Source organism: Osmerus eperlanus, chromosome 20 (assembly GCF_963692335.1).
Source record: "Osmerus eperlanus chromosome 20, fOsmEpe2.1, whole genome shotgun sequence".
NCBI classification, from domain to species: domain Eukaryota; kingdom Metazoa; phylum Chordata; class Actinopteri; order Osmeriformes; family Osmeridae; genus Osmerus; species Osmerus eperlanus.
In genome coordinates, this window is record NC_085037.1 from 9,174,754 (window position 1) to 9,199,656 (window position 24,903).

Sequence of the window (24,903 nt, forward strand, 5' to 3'; positions counted from 1 at the left end):
AGGCCCGGGAAGGCTTTGAACTATACATTTCCGATACGATTTCCGATTTACGTTTAAAGGAACACTGCAAGGAAGAGAAAAGGAGGGTAAAGAAGTAAGAGAGAGAGAGACAAAGACAAAAAGAGTGAGGGAGACAGGGAAGGAGAGAGTGTGTTAAGAAAGAGAGTGGGACTGAGGGAGAGAGAGGGGGGGTGAAGAAAGGACAGTTCCACCCAGTGAGAGCAGGGTGCAGTGACCGTGAAAGTGCTTAAATAAACACTGCAAGAGAGCAGGAGAGGGAGGGAGAGAGGGAAGATTGGGCTACTCAGAGAAAGAAAGAGCAGAGAGAGATCAGCATCCTTAAGGGGAGGGGAGCAAGGAAGACAGGCCTCCAGAAAGAACCTGGGGGGGAGACACTCGAAGCATTAACGACAGGAAGAGGGAAAGAGATAAAGTAAGAAAGTGGCCACATGGAGGGAGAAAGTGAACATGACAGAGAGGTGAGAGGTCAAGAGTGCGGATCACAGAGATAGAGAAAGAGAGGGAGAAGAGAAAAGAAGAGATAGATAAAGAGTAGATAAAGGTATAGGCAGAGAAATGGGCCAAAGTGGAGGCAGTGGAGAGTAAATGCAGTTAGTAAAAAGATAGGAGTGACCAGGGAGAAAATGGATCGATGGATTTAGAACACGACTGCTGGCAGGAACTACCCTAGGAACTACCAAACCCTTCTTTAACACACTGTCCAGTCCTTCAGACCGGTGTGTCAAGTAGACGAGAACACACAATGTACACGCAATGTACACGCAATGTACACGCAATGTACACGCAATGTACACGCAATGTACACGCAATGTACACGCAATGCAAGAAGTGACGGGGGGGGGGGGGGATCTACCCCAAAGATAAAAGCAATGATATCTAGATGGACAGACTGACAGTCAGATACTGTTACAGTAACATTTCGTCGTTGTGACATTATTTCATCATACTGTTCTGGATTCACCTGCTGTCACATCAAAATGGACTCCCATGGAGATCCTATTATATGATATACCAGGCTATATGAAGATTGTCTTGGCTTCAGAAGAGGCGTTTGTGGGTTTGCACATGTCTGGATGTCAGTGAGGTTAAAGGCAGTGTATGAGCATGAGACATACAGACTTATGGACGTACTCGTGTGCATATCTCCCATGTTCACACACCGACAGAGGCTGGCCTTGCTGCAAACCTTTGATATTAATGTAAATGCCAGTCGGGCTGTGTGTGCGTTCGTCTGGGTTTGGCGGGTGGAAGGGCAGTTATTCAACTGTCACATTTTGTCTGTCGCAGGACCTGCACCGTGTTACATCTGTGTGCGGTTCAAGCCCTGCAGGCGGTGTTGTCCCTCCCAATCCCCCTCCTCCCTTGTGGGCCAGCGGGAGAGTGACAGAGTGGGACAAGGGATGGCAGAAGACACAGAGGTCACAAGGCATGGGGTCATGGAGAGAGCTACCAGGATGGGGGGGGGAAACATGTAGAGGGTGACCAAGGAGAACCGAGGAGGACAGGGAAAGATGTTCCACCATCCTGGCAAGTGAGTGTGTGTTTTCAGACATTCTCCTTCTCTCACTCTTTTTCGCCCGATACTTTTGGCTCCCTGTCTCTCCTCCTCTCGTCGTCCCTCTGCCTTTCTCGGTCTCTCCGTCATGTTCTCCGGTCTTCTCGTGGCCCCCATCCTGTCTCTGCCTCTCTCCTTCTCCCTCCTTCAATCCCTCCTTCGCTCTATTGCTCCATCGGCTGCGGGCGAGGCTGTCCGTTCCCCTCGCTCGCTCTGTGATGGAGGGACGGCCTGTGGACTGAAAGAGCAGTGAAGCGACGGAGGCCCTCGGTGGAGGGACGGACCGCTGGAGAGCCGGGGGAGGGAACATACTCCTCCTTTACCTCGCTCCTCCACCGCCTGCCTTTCTGGGTGGCAACGTGCTCTTTCACTTCTGCACTCTCCCACAAAGCTCGTCCCTCCATTTCCTCGTCTTCATCTCTCAGACTGCCTTTGTCATGAGCAGCATAGTGTGCCTTCTGTACATTGATATGCTCGTGCTAATTACACGCAAACACTGGTAAAGTATCCCTTTTACGGGTTAAATTCTTTTAAGTTAAGTATTTCACACTGAGGAGGCTTGTCATTGTCTAATTAAACACACAGGAAAAGCTGTGTCTTGTGCTTCTGTTTGCCTCATTCTGCTGGTCTGCAAACATGCTTCGTTATCTCTTCAAACTATTTAATGAGCAATTTCTGTGGATTGGACCAATTAGTCTCAGTAATCTAGTCAGTTTAGCCATTGGGCTTCCTCCGCTGGGCTTTCACTCCTGGAAACCTGTTAGTGCCTCTCACAGTGGTTTCAGAGAGAGCCCCCACTCAATATCGTAATGGTGCATTACGACAATGGGGCTTCCAGTGAGGCTGTACACACACACCAACACACAAAAACACAAACACACGTACACACACGCACATCCCCGGAGGTCAGTGAAAAGTCTCACTTAGCCCAGTGTAAAAGCATCTCTGTTGCGAGACCACAAAAAAAAAACCCTCTCTCCTCAGCACTATCATTTAATTGCAGGTGAGGAGGGCATACGAGAGAACGATGAGGTCGTCCTGGATGTGAAGCTTAGTTCGTCCTAACGGCAGATCATAGTCCAGACTCACACCATTAGGAGAGCTGTGCACATCAGTATTGATCTCCGCTTCTCATTTACATTTAATATGCACCACAATTATGGCTTAATGAAGATTTTGGATCTTTGCCGTCACCCATTGCTTCTGTATTAGTAGAGTAGGGCCACGACCCTTTCTTTCTCTATCTCATTATCAAGAAGTCCCCAGGCAGCAGGAATAACAGCCATCCGCTGTAATTAGACTCCACCTATAATAAAGACATATTACGTTGTTTTCAGGCACTTCTTGTCTCATTGTTTTGCTTTCAGGTGCTGTCAGGTGCAACCTAGAAGGGTCAACCCCATCGCCTGTCTCCATTTCCACCTCTTTGCGCCTCAGTAAGCTGTGTACATTAACTTGTACCGGAACGGGAACTGGGGCTTCATCTGTGCCTGTGAGCTTTGAGAGATAGATGTTTTTATTGACAGTACGGTGGACAGTCAGATACCAGACTGTCTAGGCCAATGTTTCTCAGCCTAGAATTTGTAGACTTGGCATCCCTCCTTGGAGTGTGTTGCTGACAGAGGCCCATTTTACAGTGGACAATCTGTTTTTTTAATTTACAGGAAGCAGTCCCACCCCACCCTTCCCTCCCCCCAAGGCTAAAGAACATAATCTTCTAAGCCCTTATGAGATCTTACCTTGCAGGTTCCTTGCAGAACAATCCTTATGTAAAAATCGCTATAGGCTGTGGAGGCTCTTTCCAACTCATTCATATTTAAACAGAAATGCACAGCCGGGTTTCCAACATGGCTGCTTGTTCACCACGCTCTTCTGTTTCCCATTGGGTCATTACTAACAGCTGGAGAGATCTCTGTCTCTGGCATCATGGGCTTACAGTCTATGTCACATGCTGATGTGCATAAATGGGTCTGTTTATCAAACTATACAGCAAAGTAACGACGAGTTAATTGAGATACAGTGCGTTTGTTTTGCACTAGAATAGACTCACAGTGAATCGACCGCGCTGCCTTGTTTATGTCACATTTGACTGAACATGATCAATGCAGTCCTGGCACTTTGATTGATCACCAATATGCTGTCACATCTATTGATCGAGACAATGGTTAGAATAATGCTGTTGTCCTAAATGTTGGATAGACTGGAATCTGCTGAGCTGGTGGGATTTTGTTTGGAGTCTGACCTGTAGTCCCTGTGGGCAAAGTCTCACACACCCACACACACACACACCTACGCACGCTTTCTCTTGTCTCTCTTCTCATTATCCCCCTGTTCTCATTTTTTGGACTCCCCAGTTCTCCGTTGGGCGTTTGCGAATTCTCTCTCTCCACAGTTCTCTCTCTCTGTATCCACAGTTTTGACTCCATCCATCTCTGTCTGACGGCCGTCTCCAGCCTCTCCTCCCATCCATCTCTCCCATTTTCTCATTCATATCCTCAGAGCTTTCTCTGCACTCTATCGTGTGTCATGGCAACCATCTCTCTCCCTCCTCGCGGCAGTCAAAACACGGCGTGCTAACACACACCCACACGTCCACAAATACACAGGCACGCACACAAGCACATCCGCACACGCACACATCACACACACACACAGAGAAACTGACATATACACTTGGTGCTGTCCGTCCTCTCCCGCTCTCGACAGAGCAGGGCCAATTAGGGAACATCCCAGTTTCCTCTTTGGCTCCACGAAGACGCTCTCCAGGGTCGCTAATTAAACACAAACCTTCTCCCTCTCCGTCCCTCCCTGCTCTCCGTCATCACCTCTCTCCATCTGTCTCCCCCCTCCTTTCTCCCCCACCAGATTCTCTCCCTCTTACCCCCCCCCCCCCCCGCCGCACCTCTCCTCTACTCTTCTGCTTGAGTCCATTTGTTAGGGAAGGGGGTGCAGACAAGCAGCTGGTCCTCAGAGTCAATCTGGACAAAGTGCAAGGCTTGTTCCCATCCCGATGGTGTTAACCATGCAGTGTGTGTGTGTGTGTGTGTGCCCGCGCGCTCGTGTGTGTGTGTGACCTCACACATGTACACTTTAGGCAAGTGTCCAGTTTTGACAGTCGTCTCCTCTTAACAATGTTCCCCCACGCCGCAGCTGAGTCCCCCAAGTCTGTCATCCCGCACCCCGTTAATGGTGTCGCCATAGAAACGCTGTGTTGTCTGCCTCTCTTTGTCTATCCCTCCTTCTCGCTCTCTCCATTGCTCTCTCTGTCTGTACCTCTCTCTCTCTCTCTCTCTCTCTCTCTCTCTCCCTCTCTCTCTCTCTCTCTCTCTCTCTCTCTCTCTCTCTCTCTCTCTCTCTCTCTCCTCTCTCTCTCTCTCTCTCTCTCTCTCGCTCTCTCTTTCTCTTTCTCTCTCTCTCGCTCTCTCTCTCTCTTTTTCTTTCTACCTCTGTCAGCTCACAGCAGGAAATGTATGCAGGCTAAAATAGGAACACTTACCTGACCAAGCAGAGGGTCAGTCACTTTTCATCTGAGGCCGTGGAAAAAACATCCCTTAATACCATCACAATAAACATTAAGCATTGAGCTGTCAAGTCAAAACCATGTTTACATTGTTACTGTTATTAATTTAACATAAACATCCACACTAGTAAGTGATAAAAAGGGCAAAGTGTTTCTGCTTGTATAAGACAGTTGTTTGAGACGAGAGAGATTGCCTTAGGTCTTACTTGGTCACAAATTGATTGATAAGAGGGTTTGTTTCCATGACGCCAACACGATGGGCCAACTTCAGCTTCATCTTTCAATCCCCTGCCCCCGTAGCAAAACTAATCCTAAGTAAACTCCTCGGATTCTTCCCCCTCTCCCATCCCTCTCCTCCTCCTCTCCCTCTCTTTCTCCTGTTCTGTCGCTCCTGGAGTGGCACTAATCCTCCCCCCTCTCTCTGTTTCATCTCCTCTTTCCTCCCTCTCGTGTTTTTATGATCTGTCGTTACCGGAGCAAAACTAATCTTCCCTCCCTTCCAACGTTGCTCTGTCTCCAGACCCCCTGTTCTCTTTTTCTGTACCCCCCATCATCCCTCCCTCTCTTCCCTGGTGGTTTGACACCCTACTGTTTTTCACCTCAGACCTCGACTGTATTTACTTCTGTCTGCATGCCCCGTGGAACTTCTCTCCTGTCTTCTCTGGGAGACATCAGAGACACAATCCTTTCAAATGCAACATGGAACAACACTGAATGTAGAGTTACTAGCTGTCCACCAAGCCCTGAAACAAACACACCTGCTCTGGTCTGTGCATCTGGGGGCGGGGCAGGGACGCAGCATGGAGAAGAGTTCCACCATAAGGGCGGGGTGGAACAGTAGAACACAGTGGGGGACAGATCTCTGTTAAACCTCGGAGGGCCTGTAGGTTCACCCACACACATACACACTAAGACCAAGGTCAGGAAAGTATCTCTGTTAAATGCTGGAATTTCTATAGGTTCAGTCTCAGCTGACATTTTATCCATATCCTGTAGCACCAGACACACACACACACACACACACAGACAAATACACACACAGAGACATAATGTACACACACAGATAAGGAGAGAAGAAGATCTCTGTTAGGCGTTGGCGTTTCTATAGGTTCAGTCTCGGCTGACAGTTCATTCATACACCGAGGTACCACACACATATACGGTAAGTTCCTCGCCTGCACATTCAGCTGTATCTGACAGGCCCTGGTAAAGAACGGAAACGTACAGGGAGCCCTAGCTGTCAGCTCGTTCTTCACTACACCACAGCAGCTGAGTGGATCTGCTCTAGCCACATAATTACAGCCTTATCTAAGCCTTTCTCAAGCCCTCAGCCAGTGACAGCATATGAAAAGGCCCCAATTAAGCAATTATCTTTAAAGGTAGAGCCTAATTCAGTCATTTGAGCTCCACAGAAACCCAGAGAAGGAGGCCAGAACTGCTGACAGCTAATTGAGAGAGTGTGGGGTATTCAAAAAAGGGCATTAAAAAAAGGCTCTGATAGAAAATACAAATAAATGGAGGGGGCTGTCATTAAGAAATATTGGAGAGGCTCCAGCAGTTTTTAAAGACTCAGTTGTTGTCAGATGTGCACAAGCACACACACATGGAGCAGCAAATACAGACAAAGACAGAAAACACACCCAACAATGAATTCATTTGCGGTGTTATTTTCTCCTTTCTTAAATCCTACTCCTCGACTTTCGTAGTGCCTAACGCTGGGTGCAAGTCTCCACCAAGATTTACCAGCAGCTCAACACTGATGACTACTGCTGATGAATGAGCACCCAAAACCATAGACATTCTCTTTTCAGCCTTGCTTTTCTCTACAACAGGAGCCTGGCTAAACATTTTACCTCTCTCTCTTTCTCGCACTATCTCGCACCCGCTGTGAGAAGCCATTACAGCCATTTTGACTCTCTCTCTAATTGATCCTCCCTCTCCCTTCTCCCCCCTGATGTGTTCTCACTGTAATGGAAATCCCCCTCCCCCATCCCCCTTGAGTTTCCCCATTTCATATATTAAAAAAGACCCTGGTAAATTCATCCACCTTTTATCCCCCTCCCCCGTTCAGAATGACCATCCCTCTGTCTCTCTTCTTCGTTCTCCCTCTTGTTGCTAAAGTAACGGCTTGTTTGTTCTTCTGGTGAACACAGTAAATGTTCAGGGGCAATTGTCAAGCCATTTGCCAGCTACATCTTGTTTTATGATTAATTTGTTTGTTTCATTGTTTGTGCGGCTCTCCAATGTACTTTAATAATTATCTGCTCTTAGGCGTTCAGAATCGGTTGTAAAATGCAGTTACGGTGCATTGTTACTTGCACTAGATGGTAGATTAAAACTGTTTTGTAGCCTACACAGGTTCCTTTTGCATAAACACAATGGCTTATTTAAGCACTTGGGGTAAATATCTCATACATCAAGAGGTCAATTACGCAGACCATAACGAATAGCCTATTGAAAGACAGATTTGGAGTGCCAAAGTAATTCATTTCATTTGAACAGAACAGGTCGTGTAGCCTTTTCCTATTGATTAATGTCATTTCGGAAGTGTGTTGCTGTCAGGAGAATAGAATGGAGAGGATACTTAAGGCTCCACACAGAGATCAATAGAGCAGTCTCCAGGTCCAGTCTGGGCTCAAATCAAGGCCATGGAAGTCTACCGAGTTCCCTTCCAGTAGAATCAATAATCTACCGACTCCATTAGACACCTTTTCATCAACAAGTGCCGTTTAATATTCTCCTTTATGTGAGCATACAGAGTTCGCCATTATGAGAACCCCAGTTCTTTTGAAAGAGCCGTCCGAGGTGGCAAGAAGAAAGGAAGTAAAAAAAGTGTCTCCTAAAGGATAAGTCAGACATCAACCAAAGGAGCACGTCGATTCTAAAAATGGATTTGTCAGCCTATTCATGTTCCACGCTGGTTTCAAATATATTCATTGACACATCTACTTCCACAGGTAAGACTTACTTTACTGGAGTCGTATTAATCAAACTTTTTGACTTAGCCTAAAACCTGGCTTGGCGGGGCATTTAGTTTGTCTTTCCCAACTCAGAATGAGCCAGACACCTGGAAGGTGTGTACCTCCACAATGTTAAAGCTGCGCTAAGTAATATTATGAAAAGGAATTCAAATATGAGAAACAGTGCCACAAATCCTTGTTTAAACTTCCATGCTCTCCTCCCGCTCGAGTTTGATTGACAGTGTTTTCACAATATAAGTTAAGGAGGAAAGCCTGGCTTGCCGAAGACCATTGGCTGAAACTGGAATCCAGAAAGGAACATAACTGGAAGGAAAGTAACGGGCCAGTCTAAAAATGTAAATTGACATTCCACTAGCACTGAGCTATCTGTGTTGCTAAACAACCCTCAGAGTGCCTCATTAGCTTACACGTGTTTATTGGCGGACAAAACATTTCTTTTAGACTGAAACAATCTCACCCTCAGTATTGTACCTTTAAACGCCACAGGGACTGGACGCTTGGCCCCGACTGTACATATTGACAACCTCTACTGATTCTCTGGCTTATCAGACACAATCTGTGGGGGCATGTTCCAATAGGCTGCCAGCTCACAAAACAACTCTCCCTCCAGGAGCATGGATGTACCAGCAGAAACCTGCCCTAAAATCAACACAGCTAACCTGCAAGACTCCTAGTCCTAGTCCTCCATCTCATGCTGCCTGGAGATCGTAATGTTTCTCTCCAACCAGATCGATAGTCTGTAGACTCAGCCTTTATACAAACAAGAGTGATGCAGAGAGGTGAATGAGTCGGTGGTAATGCAGGGATGGTATACAGTACAGTTTATCAGTAAACAAAATGATGGGGGTAACACACTGTTCATACACACTGAACAGACTATCACAGAAAAAGTCTGATATTATTTAGGGCATTCATGCTTTATTAGGATAGAGACAGTATAGAGCAACAGGCAATGAATGGGAGAGAGGGGATGACATGCAGGAAATGGCCCGGGATAGGTTCTAACAACTGAAGAAGATACCTCCATTGGAAGATACAGGCAGACCTCTATTGTTTTAAGAGACTAAATAATGGATTTTTATCTAATATTTATAGGACCATTCTTTCAACTGAGACGGTGCCAAATAATATTAAACCTTCAAATCAAGTTTGTATTTACTTCAATATATTTTTCATTAATATTAATATTGTAACTGCATCATTGGGCGAAAGATTTCTTATGAGATTTTTTAAAAGGTTGGCAAACAAATAAAAGGATCCCTTGATCTGTCTTCACTTGCATACAAAACATGTCAATCACTGCAACGTTTCTGTATGAACTTCATCAATTTTTTCTGCTTCACACATTTCAACAAGATAACTGTAGAAGCAGGTGAGGGGTTAATACAAAAGAAAAATAAACTACTCTTACTGTCAACCATTTCTTTTTGAGTGCAAAATTCCCCATTCCCGTCCTTTAGACGACTCCCCACTGCGCAAGCGACACCCAGACACAAATACCCACCCTTCTACAGCACCCCCCATCTTTCTGTCTGACCTTCTTTCTCTCTCAGCCCCCCCTCCCTCCCGCTTTTTTTTCTGTCTGTCTGTCTCTTTTGCATTTCTTCACTCCCCTCACACATCTTCCTGTTCCTCTAATCCTCTCTTCTTCCTGACTTTCTCTGCTGGGTTAGCTTTGTCTCTCTGTGTCCCACCTTGCATTCTAATTTGTTAAAGATTTAGTCTTTCTCATCCTATCTTTGGCAGTGGATTTCTTAGACACAAATGTGTCTCTCTTAAACCTTTCCCTTACATTTTGATTGGATCCACCTATCATGTGAAAGAGTATTTATTATTAAATGTGCAGTGGAATAAATAAAAGTATTAGAGTATCATAAACCTGTGCAGTTTTCATATAGCAGGTATTTAATCTTCTATATCAGTTCCTTCTCACAAAGTCCGGTGGACACATTGTTGTGATAAGTAATTCTGTTTGCCTGCAACGGTATATAGTTACCAGTTTTGGTATCACTTTTGTAGGCTAACCGATCCAGTATGATTCATAGATACCTCTGTGTGGAAGAAAACCATTTTTCTACACAGAGAGGCCAACTGCTCATTCTCACAATCACATCTCTCAATCTCACCAGGGGCCCAAAATAGCTGACCATTGGGCCCGGGTGATTGCTACTTCCAAAACATTTTCCAAGGCAATTGTGGGAAATGTCCTTCTGATACCTAAAACATTTTTTCCTTCCATTACCACATATCACCTAAAAGTGCTGTATCTTTACTAAAATACAACTAAGGGCTTCCCTCACTGCCACAACCAAGTTAACTGTCAATACCAGAATGTAAACTGGCTATACTGTAGGAACTGCTACACAGTTGGTTGTGAAAGAGACCTTTTGTTCACGTAATAACGTAACGGTCTGATTTCAGTTTAAAACATATGCACCTTCCATGTAAAATCTTGAATAGCTGCAAGAGTCAGCTAACACAGCATCAACATTATCACTGTTGAGCTGGATGTGAAAAAGCCAAAGAGCTGAGATCTAGCTAGACAAACACCTCCAGCCCAACTTACATTTGCCAATGGATAAATCATGATCTCGTCCTTATCGTGAGAGCGACATTTGACCTGCATCGTATTCTCCTGCTTTATACTGCCCTCCTCAGCTCAAAGAAGGAAAATGCAGAACACAATCCTAAATTATTATTTAGCATGTACACAAGTGTACACGTACATTACCCTGGCACAACAGGCATGACTGTATATTATGAGTTAAAAAGACTGTCCAAAAGTTACAAGTTTAATTTCAGGCTGGGTAATAAAAAAAAAAATTAAAAAGACGTATAAATACTGAGCAGCTGATTATTACAATCATGAAAGACAGTAAACAAAGATAATGGGCCCTATTTTGACAGTAAGCCTATACTTCATATTTGCAGGGGAATGTATTCAATAAAATCTTTTTGCAGCAATGCTGTCTTTATTGTACACTGTATGTAGATAATGTGTATGCAAAAGGTTAGATACTGCTTAATTCTAACTCCAGTACTTAACTAATTGGAATCAATCATCATGAAAGTAGCCTATGTAAAAATTCATACAACCAGTCGTAAAAACAAAAAAATAATCAAATTGTCACACTCGTGTACAATTTCTCAATTTTAAAAACTGGTTTCAAATACTAAGCATGGCATTTTAGATATCTTACAATATCTTCAGTGGGATTTTGAATCATTCAAAAATGTTGACACAAATTTGACATTTCCATTTTCTTCCAATACACTGGTAACATTATCACATTGATTAAAAAAAAAACAAAAAAACAGCTGGAAAGTTAAAACAATTCAGCAACAGGAAAATACTCCAAAGAAGCCTTTTGGAACTGAAGGCGAATGTTTTTGCAGTGAGGACAGAGCTATGGAGAGCCCTAGACTGGGCATATGATGCTGTACAGACGCATGAAGATAAAGTCTTTTGTTCATCCGGCTGTGTTATGTTGGTTCATCCTCCCCTGCACTCTCTTCTGGTCTGTGGGTTAGTGGATCTCTCTGCTGACAGTTAGTGGGAGGCTGTGGGTAGTGGTCGACGGAAGAGCAGGATGTGGGGCTCTGGAAGGGAAATGATAATGACAATGTATTCATTTAACAGTCGCTTTTATCCAAAGTGATGCACAGTACAGGTTTGAAACTGTAGTTTTCAATTGACAGTCTACTGCTGTCAACTGATCTAACCATTAAGCTCTACCATCCCTCGAAAAACAGTATAAAATGAGTAAACCTAAGATAACAATGGGAACAGCAGGGTAATGTGTACAGTGGCCCCAGGAGGTTAGCTGAGGTAAATGACAGCATGACATGAGCTAAGGTAATGACTCTAAACAACCGTTATAGCCTTTCACAAATATGGGAAGACCATGTCTGGCTCCAAGAAAATCAGTGCACACAGACCATATGGTGACCAGTAAGCTGCACTAATAAAAGTGTAATTAGATACATATAGTATCCATTCTCCTGATGTCTACCTGCTGGCTAAATTCTCAATCAAGCCCTAGCACCTGTTACCTACCCATGGGGCTTGTATTTCCATCTGAGATATACCCATGAAGTCCAATGCATTTGCAAGTCTTCCTCAAGACCTAGGCATGTAGCAAAACAGTAAATAATATAATAATACTGCCATAGCCTAGTTGCTTCCTAGCCCACTGCCTTTAGTTCTGTTGGTGATATTAAACAAAGAAAATGTCCTCCCAAATACATCCTGCCTCTATCTTGTCAACTGTTGATGCCACAAAAGGTGAAAATAACTCTTAGAAGTGGCTCAGTCAGTCTAAATGTGTTTCGCAATCCGTCAGCATTTCAGATACCACTGTATTGCATTTATATTTTGCACTTACCAGGCATGGCAAGGACGACTGGTTAACACGTCATATTTGCACTACACTTAACGTAATATTCGTATTTATAAGTCCTTGTATGATATATATTTTGCATTGTGCCTTTCAATGTGACTGTACCAATACATTTTCCTTCTAAGGCACAATAAAGTACTTCATTACTCTACATCTGCCTATAAGCAAGCCAGCCAGTCAGTCAACAGAATCAGTCTTTTGGTTTAACTGTACCTGGTTGGTGGATCATATAGTGAATCCAGCCCTGACTTTGCTGGACACCCAAATTCCTCCACTCAGTCTCTGACATCAGATGGGTCTTGGGCACGCGCTTGGCAATGTCCTTGGGCAGCATCACATGCCTACAATGAAGACGTACATTAGAGGCAGAATGGCACTAAAGCACTTGCCTGCTTGATCATGAAGCTGTGCATCATGGAGCAGGCAAGGCTAAAATAAATGAGAAGCTTTCAGAACCACGTTAATATTGATGATAATGTACAGTGAAAAGCTGGACTTCACCTGTACTCAAACTTCTCGTCGTCATACTTGTCAGAGTAATAAATCTGCTTTTGAGACATGGTAGGTATCTCCTAAAAACATGAAAACGAGAGTATAAGGAAGCAGTCCACACAGACAGTTCTTTAGCCAGTTGGCTAGCAAATTTCATTATGTTTTAGCTACGACCCACAATGGTAGCCGAAAGTTTTTGCTGTGTGTATGACAACTGGTTAGCTAGCTAGGTGTAACCATTTAAATGGAAGTCATTAACAATCGATGTTGTTGTTATGGGATGTTACACGTCAACTGGGCGTTAGCCAACTAACTTGATTTGAGAGATGGGGAGCTAGCTAACTAGCTCTAACTAGCTGGCCTGGTGTCCGGACACAAAATCAAATAGATATTGTTAGCTAGCTAGATAGGAAGACAGCATGCAGAACAATCTTAGCTCACCTTTAACTAGTTGTTCGTGTCTACTGAATCTCTGTTGTAAATCCAGAAATAAACACTTTTCTGAATGTTATTCCAGTGGTTGGACTGCTTTGTGCTGGATGTCTTATCCCCTTCCACCGTTCACTGCTAGGTTTCCCTCTCTAATGTGCCCCTGATCCCGCCTTGATCATTCAAACACTCTCCACTGCTTCCTATTGGACAATGATTGTCATGTGGCTCCGATCAGGCTTCTCATTCGTCACAGGCAAAGATTACAATTGGTTACTGTATTCGTTACGCTTCACAGATTAGACACGTTTTTGTGGATGACACACATTCATCTGATATCATGTAACTAGTGACCATACATTTTATGTTGATAAAATAATTTCAAAATTAACAGAACCATGTGCTTTTTAGATTTAATTAGTATACGGCGGATTCTGGGGACATTACAGGAAGTTCTCAGTTACAAGACATATGAACACTGTGCATGGTCTATGAAGAATATAGCTACATGATAATGTAGCTACTTATTTGGGTGAATGAATATTCAGCCACTTGATTTTTCACGTTAAATCCAACCCAAACAAATAAGTTAGAATCGAATCTGACGAAACAGAGTGCAAGTGTGATGAAACAAAAGGGCAATCTCTTCCAACAGTCAGGAGCTGGAGTGAAGGGACAGTCCGTTGGTAAGTCCCTTACTAATGTCCAGACAAATATAGCAGTGCAGACGTGTCAATGGACGGCTGGTTGAGAATTCCTCTCCCTTCGTTATATATATATGTACATGCATGCATGTATCTTGAGTGTAAGGTTCCTACAAGTCAAGGAAAAGAAGGGACTGCTCTAAATCCATCACCTGTCACTTTCACCTGCGAACATCAATCAAGCAGCGTGTCAATCGCTTTCGTGGCAGTTGTCTTCACTGTGATTGGCTTTCTATCGCTTTAGGGCGTAAACGTATACAATTTTGTTGGAATCCTATTGGAAAACACGGAGCTTCGCTGTAGTGACGCAGTTGGAATTCCCAAACTTCGTAAGTTCACGAGGAACATTGCGCATCTCGACAACGCCGCCAAGGACTATCCAAAACGAAGAGTAAAACTGTAGCATTGAATAAACCAAAAAGGTAAGTATTTGCGCTTTAATTAGAATGGCACGCGGCCTTAAACGTTTGATTGGGGGCTGGCCTGTGAATGCGGAAAAGAGAACGTGGGATTCAGACAGCACAACATCATGTGTTTACTAGGTGTGTGGGAATTATTTGAATCGATTCAGCATTCAAGAAACGATTTACTAAGTAAGCTACCAGAGTCCTTTGAAGATAAAAAATAAGTGAGCTCTCACAGAAAATCGTGCTTGCTATTCTAGCCTGGCTACTCTCCTTGGTCTGACTATTTTTGGTCATATTGGTTACAGTATGCATGTTCGGAAATAAATATTAGCTATGAACATTAAAGACAGAAAGAGAAGCGTGTGCCCAAACATTATGACAATATTTTCGTTATGCATTATGACCACTGTTATGTAATAGGCTAACAGGCTTTGCTCTTTAGAATCAATAGACTACACTGTCCATATTTCTATTGATTGTCTATCTATCTTATTACATATCTGGGGGATTACTCTCTTTATCTGAGTCATTTATTTGATTTATTCTGCAAAAATCCTGTATTATGATCATCCACAATTCCAGTGTTCATCTGTGTTCTCTGGTTGACTGATTGAGTTTTAGGCATGTACTGTATATGCTGTACTACAAAGCTCAAAGTGTCCCTTTTCAGCATATTACAGGCCTACAGCACTTCCAATGATAATTTTGTTGTTGTCAGCAGGCCAAGAGATTAAATATCTCTGTTGCTGTGCCTGGCCACCAGGGGGCAATGTCGGACAGCAGCAGCACAGGCAGTAGCGGCTCCTCCAACAGCTGGACCATCATCAACCCGGAGGTAAGTCATTCTGAGCCCCATACAAACTGAAATCACAAAACTGAAAACACAGTGTAGTTCAGGTCAACACACCAGGTCTCTAACCATATAAATGATTTCAACATGTAGTATTGTGAAATGTGATGATAGGTATTTCAGTATGTTTCAAAATATTTGACAAGGGCATTCTGGAGACCTGTGCATCCCTCTGCTGTATGTTACATTTCAGTCTACAACTCATATTTCTCTTTCAGGATGCTGCAGTGGAGTGTGTTGGCCTTGTGGACGATGGACCAGAGAGTTTGGGGGATGTCCCTAGTCTCTACGAGGAAGTGACAGGTATCTCTTTCTCTAAACATTTGTCAACGGGATTAACATGAATATAACTTTTGAATATAGCGTCATAAAGTCACGGTTGATTCTAATTCTGTGTGTTGAGTTGAAGATGGTTGTTGTTGCTCCAGGGCACACACTGGAGGTCAGGCCGGGTGAGGGTTCAGTAGAGACGGTTCTGTCGGAGGAAGGCCAACAGGTCAGTCTGTATCCTATCGTGAGTCCCCTTTAAAACACATTGTTTTCCCATGGATTCATTCTTGATGTTCATCTTAGAAATGTATAATATTCAACCTCAAACATGATTCAAAAGTACAATCTTTAGTTTTCGTTGAGTCTTTATTAGTAATGACTACTAACTTTATAAATGCCTTGACTGCCTTTTTACCTCCAGGTTTGCCAGGAAACAACTCCAGATGTTGGCGAGGGCTCCTCTAACCCCACCTTGCTCAGCCCCTCCCCCAGCAGTTATATCCCCCTAGAATCTGACCTGGTGCTTAGCCCCTCCCCCAGCAGTTATATCCCCCTAGAATCTGACCCAGAGAGCCAGCCCCCGGTCATCCACGACATCGTCACCAGTTCCCCCTCTGACAACAATGACCAGCTTTCGGCCACCCCCTTTGTAACCCATATTGACCTGCTTGAACCCTTCGACGTTGCCTACGCGGAGCCTGAGGGCGAGGCCGAGGCGGAGCCTGAGGTTGAGGGGGAGCCCGAGGTTGAGGAGGAGCCTGAGACCGAGGGCGAGGCAGAGGCCGAGGCGGAGGCTAAGCCCGAGGTTGAGGCCAAGCCCGAGGTTGAGGCAGAGGTCGAGGTTGAGGCCGAGGTTGAGGTCAAGGTCGAGGTGATCTGGGCCCATGAGTCTCCACCTCCAGAGGGTGCCGTACCCAAGGACCCCGATCTAGACACCACTGCAGACGTAGCCCCTGCCACTGAGAGTCAAGCTTTTGAAATCCGTGCCCCATCCCTGCCCGAAGAAAGCCTCCCTGTGGAGATTGTCACCCCGTTGGACGTTCACACAGATAGTATCCCCGCCCTCGAGAGCGAGGAATCTGCTAGCCCCATCCCCGAGAGCAAAGAGTTTGTAATCCCCGCCCTCGAAAGCGTGGAGTGTGTAAGCCCCGCCCCCGACAGTCCTCTCCCAATGACCATTGGTTCAACCAAGACAGCTGAGGCAGCCGAAGCACCAGCAGTGGAGGAGACAACACTTCCTGAGGAAATAGAGGAAGTTGGACAGGTTGAAGGTATGGGATAGTACGGTGTAGTATGTACTGTGAATAAGAGGTTAAGAGAGATGGAAATACTTCCTTTTTAGAGAGAAATTACATCAAAAGGTTTCATACATAAGGTAGCTAATTTAGTCGTTCTTCCTTGGTAACAGTCAACACCTTGCACAACATGTTGCTCAGGAAGGTCTGTGTTTGAGATCTAGTGTGAGGTTTTAAGTGAGATCCTCCTGTAGAGGAGCAGTTGTTGAAAGTGTCTCCTATCTTCAGAAGGACATTGGCTGGACAAGGACACATTGATATAACAAGGATGCATGCTCTCCAGTAAATAGCAACACTGTGTACCACCTACCACCAACTAGTTAGTAATCTGCAGGAAATTGCTTTTTTTATGTTGTGTTGTCTACTAGAGTTAGTGTTATCATTGACTTTTTATGTGTTGACTTTTCTGAGGTTAACGTGCTCTCTGCTATTAGATGTCTCAAAAAGTTTGTTTTCTGGAACTTTTTGCTCAAAGCTGCTATGCAAGAAGTGGTGCATTAAAATAAGTGTATCGTCTTGGTACAGCATAGCCTATATAATAATTGTTATCATAATTGTTTTGTGTTTCAGTAGATTTAAAGTTATGTGGTGTGATTAATCAAGCTTGGGTGTCAGCCATGTTGCTAGTCACTTATACTCTATATTGTATTTGTAATACACATATACTTCAGGTGCATCATATTGCTCATATTGCCTGTTTCTCCTCCAGAGCCACCTAGGAGCTTTGACATAGGACGAGGTGACACTAGCGCTGAGGGGGATGGCCTGAGGAGGAGGACCATGCCGTCCTTCGAGGCGCCGAGGCGAACATCCGAGGAAGAAGACGAGGAAGAGGATGTGGAGTTCAAACTGCCGGAGAAGGAGGAGGAGAAGCGTGGGTTCTCCCTGAACAAGCTGATCGTGGCAGCAGTAGTCCTGCTATGCCTAGGATCCCTCTTCCTGTCAGGTTAGCCTATCACTCAGCACCCACTATCAGCGTTTACCATACTTTCTATTCTGACTATTATGCTTTGTATCCTTTTTTTGTTGTTTAAGTGTCATTATTTTAAGAGTATATGACTGTGAGGGAAAACATTAAAATACTTGTGTGCAGCACTTTCAATTAATTATCATAATCAAAGGCACCACTCCAAAAATATGTATTGATAAATACATATTTCTTTATTATATTGTAGAAATATGACAAACTATGATTAATGCGCTTGACTGGAAACATCAGCATCAATATCATACTTTTTTGACAGCTTCAAAACCTCAGTTGAAAAACTGCGTATTACAATGTTGTATACATTTTAATCCATCTCTATTTGACCTCCAGTGAAGGTGCTGAGTAAATGTAGACACCTGTAGATGTGCATTACTGAGCTATGTTGTGCCCGCAGGTGTCATCACCAATCTGGATAATGGTGGGTCCAAAGACTGAGATAAGATGGCAGTTGTAGCTTTTGCACTGGCCAGCTAATTCTCATGCACTCGCCCCCAAGCGCTAATCTTGTCTCAACTATCATGCACTACTGACTGCTTACACTATGGCAGCTTGCCCATATGCTTAACACTTACAGACATACTGTACAGTGTCTATGATGGCATATAACTGGCGTATTGCAGCCTAGTGCTGGTCAGAAGAGTGGGTGGTGCTTAGGATGTTCCCAGCACTCATCAAGATTTCTGCTGCCAGGGATTAGAACGTTCAGCAAGAATACATCATTTTAATATGTGTCTTGGCATTTTTGTTTTGAGCTTGGCCTTGGCCAACTACTGGATTCTGTCATCCTCCCCTGCTCGTACAGCAACTGCTTTTTTATTAGTTGTATATTAAAATGGAAATTATATGCTTCAGACCAACAGGAATTTCTTAATGAGCATGGTTTGAGAAACACTGCTTTATGAAACCTTTGCATAATGCATAATGCACCCCCCCCTTTCCACCACCACCACCAATTCAAAGATTATAATAATTATTCAATTGAAAGGGTGTGCACCTGGTTGTTTCCTGTCCACTGGTTGTTAAAGAATCTGCCCAACCTGTCAACTACTGCTGTATGTGCTTTATTGGCAATACATTATTTATACAGACAACATACATTCGTCTGTTGTAATATAGCAGTGATGTAAGCAGGCTATTTGTGCATTGTGTCATCTAGTGTTGTAGAAACACAGGTTTTAGAATAGCACATTGTTCTTTTTGCCTACAGACGACGTTGACTCTGAGATGAGCGATGGGGACCAGGTTGGTAAAGCATACACTTATTGGCCCAGTGTAATAACTAGAGGGATACATTGTTGATTGTCTGGTGTGATGTATGCTGGATAGGACTGGGTAAACCCTCAGGAAATGAAGGAGGTTTTGGACAAACTGGCACAAGAAAACCATCAAATCACCCAATTAGACGCCCAGCTACAGGTCAGCCCTTAAACAACATTCAAACTGTTTGGAATTGTATGAAATCTTAAGACTCGTCAGTTTGTTAGGTAGGCAGTAACATTATGTACTGTCTCTGCTGGCTGTAGAATAAATCAACTTAATTGGTCCCTTCTGTCCCAGACCCAGAAAGAAGAACTCGACTCAGCACTAAAGTTAGCATCAGCAAAGGCAGAGGAAGAAGGGAAAGGAGCTTTGGAAAAAGAAAATGGCAACATGAGAGAGGAGCTGTCGTCCCTGCCTGACCTGAAGGTGGAGCTGGAGACCCTAAGATCCAGAGTGAGAGAGCTTTCCCAGCTCACAGGTAGGCTTTGTAGTCTTCTCCGTCAAACAGATCATTCATAATTCCGCAGGGCCATTTTTTATTCTAGGTGAAAGTATAGTAGAATTGAATTTTGAATGATGAAACTCACCATTCGTGTAATTGTAGCCTTAAGGCTCAGGCTGTTTTTCGTAGTGGTTGTGATGTAATCCTCTAATGTGATAGCTGTTGCTAAGCTGTACTGGATGTTCTCCCATGTCTCCCCTCAGCCAACCATGACACCCCCACTCCACCACCTAGCTCCTCCCCACCTCCTGCTGGCCAGCCAGGGAAGAGCAGCCAGAGCACAGCCGGGCCTGACAGGGAGAAGGACCTCGGGAAGGGGGGCCGCATAAAGGAAGAGCTACAGAGACAGAGGGTCCTCTTAGAGGAAAGCAGGAAAAGACTCGAGGGGATGAAGAAAGATGGAGGGCCCAGGAAAGGCGTGAGGGAGAGCCTATCAGAGATCCAGAAGAGGCTGACTGAGCAGGTGGAGAAGCTCGGCAAGAGGAGGCCATGGGAGGGTGGGTCCAAGTGGGACGCAAAGAAAGGCAAAGATAACGGGAAGGACCACTGGAAAAAAGAGGAGAAGAAGGAGTGGAGGGGAGAGAAGGAGTGGAAGCACAGCAAAGACAAGCACGAAGGCGAGTCGAAGTCACACAAGCAGAGCTCCCACAAGGAAGCCTGGCGGAAGTACCAAGATGAGTGGGACAGTAAGAAGGACGAGCGCAGGCTGGATAGGGAGAAGAGGAAGAGGGAGGGACACTGGCATGTCCAGTCTGCTAAGAACTCCAAACACCATCAGCATCAGAACCCCCAACAGAACCAGCCTCCCCAACACCAGCCCCATCAGTCTCACCAGTTCGACCACACCACCTTCTGGAAGCACCAGGAGGAGAAACTCATCCGCAACATGGACATCAGGGCAGGATGTAATGGCATCAAGGACTGTGCTGCCAAGGAGGGGCTGAATCCAGTGGACCAGTCCCAGTTCCAGGCCCTTCTCGAGGGCTACCTGAGCAAGCTGGAGGGGGTCACGCCAGAGAGCAAGAAGGAGATCCGCAAGCTGACCGCTCAGTTTTTCAAGGGCGGTGTGTTCACACACGACAGGGTGCGATTCAGCGACTTTGCAGAGGACGTGGCAGACATTTTGGAAGACTTGGCAGACATCCTGGAAGACGAAGGGCAGGGGGAGGATGACGTGCTGGAGGAGGCGATGGAGGAGTTTCCTGTTGAGGCTTTGTGGAGGTTTGCTGTTCCAGCCTAGAAACCAAAACAACAGAAATAACTGGAAAGAAAATGAACACCAAGATACAATGGTATAACATGGTTGTTTACAGCAAGGTGTTGCCAATTCTGTGGTCTATCTTGGAAAATGCTTCTGGTCCCAGGAGTGATCTGTTGCCTCATAAACACTCCCCCCTGAGTCTGTAATTACAAGCTGTTCATGTGTGTTGGATTTTAGTTGTTTACCTACCTCTGTCAGTTCAAGGACACTGTCCTCAGTCACATCAGCTGTGTGTTCGAATGCGTGTGTGATTGTGAAACAAATTCTCCCTTTACCTTTAGTATTTAACACTCAGAATGTAGCCGTTTATGATAATGGTCAGATGTACTTCCTTGTGAACTCCGTGCCCAACACTCAGATCCGAAGCTGCCGTAGTGTTGTCAAGGTTACCGTCAGATCTAGTAGGACTGGTTCAACTGTCGGCTCTGTGTGTAACTGTCAGTGTTTATTAACAGCACACGGATCATTCTGGAACATGCAAATGAAAGGAGATTTCTGCCAGGAGAGAACTAGGTTCTTGCTATGTTTCTCTTTGACATGGTTCTCTCACTCACACATAGAATGCTGTTATAATGCAGGATTAACCTATTCTGATGTATGGTGCAAGCCCAGCACACATTAATAAAGAATAGCAGCACGTGAAGATTTTATTTCTACATTATTATTTGTCACACTGTGCATTTCTGAGTACGGTAATGTAATGGCTCTCTGCATTGTAATGGAAATCTTGAGTCTTACAACCCAATGTTGTTTCTATTGAATTGGGTAAAAAGTGCAATCTATTGGTTTTTAGAAGATGTTTAAAAAGGACGTTCAACCTGTACATTTCAGATAGACCCTTTGATGTTTTTTTGTTAATTCATTTATCACTGTAACACTTTTTGAGATTTGAGTTTACCATGCTGATGTTTTGATCAGATATGTAGGATAGTTGTTTGAATTTTGTATTTAAGGAAGGATAGCCCTGGTCCTCCTTAAATACATATTAATAGGTATTTCTTTTAGTCCACCGTTGCAGTATTTTTGATCATTATATGAAAAGCAAGCCAAGTGGCTAAAAAAAATGGTATGCTGTTTCTTAGAAACCTTTTATTTCAGTGAGCTACTGCTTTTGTGCCTTTTATTTATAATTAAATAACAATGACAGTTTGAAATCTAAAATTGCAATTGTTTTGGAGCCATTATCCTGCTGATTTGGAAGAGAGACAAAGTATCTAACAATGTATAGAAGGATGTACAATAACTTGATGCTATGCTTTAATTGACATTCATAGATTCAGGCTTTTCTTTTTTCTATGATCTTGTAGCGTGAGAAAGCCCTTAAGGGCATCACATAACACACATACCAAGTTTGAATGTCATTGAATGCAAGTTCTGCCATGATCAGCAGTTATTTTGCGTTGAGTTTGATAAAACATTTTAAACAATAAACTGTTTGAATGTTGTCTTTTGGCTCAATCCATATTTTTCCTGTGTATTTGCATAGGGAAACAAATGTCTGTAGCCTTTCAACACTAATCTTCTACAATCCAGATGATCTGGATCCATCCAAGTGCTTTCTGATAGCAAGTTACGTGACTCCTTCAAAGAATGAACGTGCAAGAATGTGTGTAATCCACTGTCACATCTGCAATGCAAGGTATGATTCAAACAACTCGCTAAACAATTAGGAATGATGAAAGTGAGTAGAAATCCTAGACACAGAAACACAGTCAAGCTCCCACATGCCAGTGAGCTGTAGAATAACATACAGCCTTATATATTACTGTTTTGTCCGGGAACCAAAAAAGTGTGGCTGGACTGGTCTTGACTAGAAGAGCTGATGGTCCCAGCCATCTGTAATGATGAATGGTTTCTGTCAGGGACTTTGAAGCTGCAGAGGCTGGCATACCTAACATTCTATCTCTGCAGTACACCTGGGCAGTGGCTTTGAACAGGCCTGTTCGTATGACACCCAACAGCTCTGTACGAGCTGATCATGGGAAACCTACAGCACACATGCTGTATTTATTTCCCTTTCAATGTCTTTTGAGTGGGTTGACTTGGCTGTGTTTCCACCAGTTTGTGTTGAGCCATGTTGTGTGTAGATCAGTTTGTGTTTATTCAGTTTTGATTCAGACCCCTGATAAGAATGACCTGAAGAAGGTTAGGCATTAATCCCTTTAACTGCAAGCCGAGCACCAAAATAAGTTTTGCCTTGTCATCAAGTGAAGAATGGTTTTCTGTTATTGGTAAGAGGCACTCAAGAGTGTGTGTGTGTATGTGTGTGTGTATGTGTGTGTGTGATGGAACAAATGGCAGATAAGGATATCTTGGTAGAGGGGGAAAAGTTGTTTGGTGTTTTCCGCTGATGTCGGCATCACCAGGGAGGAATAGAGAGAATAAAAGAGCAGAGAAAAACATGAGGAGTCTAGAAGTTTCCTAATACATCACCACACCATACCTCAGGAAAGTGACTATCAGGTGAGACTCTATATCCTTCTTTTGCTAAGTTTTATCATCCTCTATGTTACCAATATAGTACATTGTGTGTAGAAAAGTACTTATTTGTTAGTTTGTTTCTCTTCAAGCTCTCTGTTCACAACACAATGGAACCTGCCATCAACATTATTGTCTCTCAGTTCAAGACCTTTGCTGGGAAGGATGGGTCCTCTAATACCCTGAGCAAAGAAGAGTTCACCAGTCTGTTGATCTCCCAGCTTCCTAACTTTGTCAAGGTAAACAACTGCATGAGCTCTGAACAGTTAGCTCCACAATTCCTTGGACAGTGACACACGTTTTCTTATTTGCTTTTGTCCTCAAAGCACTTTTGGTTTGTCAAGAAGCATTAAGGAATATTTTGAGGTAAAAGTGTAGACTAATGGCTTTTTTAATTTGAGGCAAAAATAATACCAGGAGACCTTTTTGAAATGATACTGTTTAACTTAAAATGTTGTAATGTTAAATACGATTGTATACAACCAAGTATTAAAACCTGATTACTTTATTGTAGATACGTCATTTTGAAGTCCAATGACTTTTGGTGCTAAAATGTAGGGACTAAGGAAGTGCTATAATTTCTCAGTTTTATTCTTTATGTATTAAATACCCAGTTCTTTAATTAAATCTTTTGTCATTTTATCCTGTCAAACACAATGCGCTAGAGTAACCAAAATAACCAAAATGTATCATATTGGGTAAGTTTAGTGGCGTTCGGAATATAATGTAGTTCCATTCTTGGCCAATAGATGGCAGAGCAGGCTGCAGTCCATTTGGTTCCTTATGTTTGTTCTTAAGTGTCACTGTCCTCTTTCTGATTGCCTGCAGAACGCCACTGATCCAGCCACCGTTGACCAACTCATGAGTTCATTGGATGAAAACAACGATGGCGAGCTGACATTCCTTGAATTCTGGCAGCTGATTGGGAAACTAGCCGGCAAACAAGGAGGCTTCTGCTAATGAGAACCAGCTTCGGGGCCCAAAATTGCAGGAACAAAACATAGTGATCATACAAAATATACATATTATTTTTTGAAGTATATCTTTAAAACATGGTTTCATGATATCCCCACATTAAGTAAGATTGTATAAAGTTGCATTCTCACAGTTATTTAAAATGATATTGGCCAATTGCCCCTTCTATGCTTGTCCTTTATTTTGCTTTAGCAAATTCAGATCTCTAGAGTCAGTTTTTGACTGTTCAAGATTGAGCAATGCAACACAATGAAATTGTCCTGTCCATGTTGTCTGGGGTTAGATTTTGATCTTTGTATGATGCGTGATTCCAGTTAACCATTTCCTGAACGGACGGCTCTTATTAAAGGATCCATTGTTTGAACTCTTCCATATTGTTTTCAATGGTTTGTTTACTCCATTATATTACGTCAACCCCCTTCTCCCCTTTTGCCACTCCTCTCATTTGAAGGGGGGGGGGGGGGGATTACAACCTTGATGTAATGGCATAATTGGGTGTGTAACTCTACACTGCT

The 24,903-nt window shown here is 43.7% G+C and overlaps 3 protein-coding genes across 7 annotated transcripts; 2 read left to right on the top strand and 1 right to left on the bottom strand.

Moving 5' to 3' along the window:
- Positions 1 to 10,848: 10,848 nt before the first annotated feature.
- cks1b (CDC28 protein kinase regulatory subunit 1B) lies at positions 10,849 to 15,082 on the bottom strand. 2 transcript variants are annotated; one of them, XM_062486622.1, is made up of 4 exons: positions 15,063 to 15,082; positions 12,979 to 13,047; positions 12,691 to 12,818; positions 10,849 to 11,677 (listed from the first exon to the last, which is right to left on the bottom strand). In XM_062486622.1, exons 1-4 carry the CDS (start codon positions 15,077 to 15,079, stop codon positions 11,628 to 11,630), a joined length of 264 nt encoding a protein of 87 aa, XP_062342606.1. In that variant the 5' UTR covers positions 15,080 to 15,082; the 3' UTR covers positions 10,849 to 11,627. The 2 variants fall into 2 exon arrangements, with proteins under 2 accessions (XP_062342606.1, XP_062342608.1); XM_062486624.1 differs by lacking the exon at positions 15,063 to 15,082 and adding an exon at positions 13,411 to 13,549 and having other exon boundaries at positions 12,979 to 13,049.
- pbxip1a (pre-B-cell leukemia homeobox interacting protein 1a) lies at positions 14,087 to 22,380 on the top strand. Of its 4 annotated transcripts, none has more exons than XM_062486618.1 (11): positions 14,087 to 14,524; positions 15,228 to 15,344; positions 15,578 to 15,662; positions 15,788 to 15,873; positions 16,051 to 16,900; positions 17,634 to 17,870; positions 18,307 to 18,330; positions 19,120 to 19,154; positions 19,239 to 19,328; positions 19,470 to 19,650; positions 19,878 to 22,380. In XM_062486618.1, exons 2-11 carry the CDS (start codon positions 15,279 to 15,281, stop codon positions 20,912 to 20,914), a joined length of 2,691 nt encoding a protein of 896 aa, XP_062342602.1. In that variant the 5' UTR covers positions 14,087 to 14,524; positions 15,228 to 15,278; the 3' UTR covers positions 20,915 to 22,380. The 4 variants fall into 4 exon arrangements, with proteins under 4 accessions (XP_062342602.1, XP_062342604.1, XP_062342605.1 ...); XM_062486620.1 differs by having other exon boundaries at positions 15,788 to 15,855; XM_062486619.1 differs by lacking the exon at positions 14,087 to 14,524 and adding an exon at positions 14,561 to 14,644 and having other exon boundaries at positions 15,231 to 15,344.
- Positions 22,381 to 23,245: 865 nt separating this feature from the next.
- On the top strand, positions 23,246 to 24,760 carry s100a11 (S100 calcium binding protein A11). The gene is made up of 3 exons (XM_062487144.1): positions 23,246 to 23,398; positions 23,506 to 23,652; positions 24,242 to 24,760. Exons 2-3 carry the CDS (start codon positions 23,524 to 23,526, stop codon positions 24,371 to 24,373), a joined length of 261 nt encoding a protein of 86 aa, XP_062343128.1. The 5' UTR covers positions 23,246 to 23,398; positions 23,506 to 23,523; the 3' UTR covers positions 24,374 to 24,760.
- Positions 24,761 to 24,903: the final 143 nt, after the last annotated feature.

Excerpts from the sequence above, each read along its gene's own strand:
- cks1b (XM_062486622.1), bottom strand. Across the intron at positions 12,819-12,978 it reads GACGAGAAGTTTGAGTACAG|GCATGTGATGCTGCCCAAGG; the intron begins GTGAAGTCCAGC and ends TCTTCATTGTAG. Across the intron at positions 11,678-12,690 it reads CTATATGATCCACCAACCAG|AGCCCCACATCCTGCTCTTC; the intron begins GTACAGTTAAAC and ends TTTCCCTTCCAG.
- pbxip1a (XM_062486618.1), top strand. The coding sequence starts at position 15,279 with ATGTCGGACAGCAGCAGCACAGGCAGTAGCGGCTCCTCCAACAGCTGG. Across the intron at positions 19,155-19,238 it reads AGATGAGCGATGGGGACCAG|GACTGGGTAAACCCTCAGGA; the intron begins GTTGGTAAAGCA and ends TATGCTGGATAG. Across the intron at positions 19,651-19,877 it reads AGAGCTTTCCCAGCTCACAG|CCAACCATGACACCCCCACT; the intron begins GTAGGCTTTGTA and ends GTCTCCCCTCAG.
- s100a11 (XM_062487144.1), top strand. The coding sequence starts at position 23,524 with ATGGAACCTGCCATCAACATTATTGTCTCTCAGTTCAAGACCTTTGCT. Across the intron at positions 23,653-24,241 it reads AGCTTCCTAACTTTGTCAAG|AACGCCACTGATCCAGCCAC; the intron begins GTAAACAACTGC and ends GATTGCCTGCAG.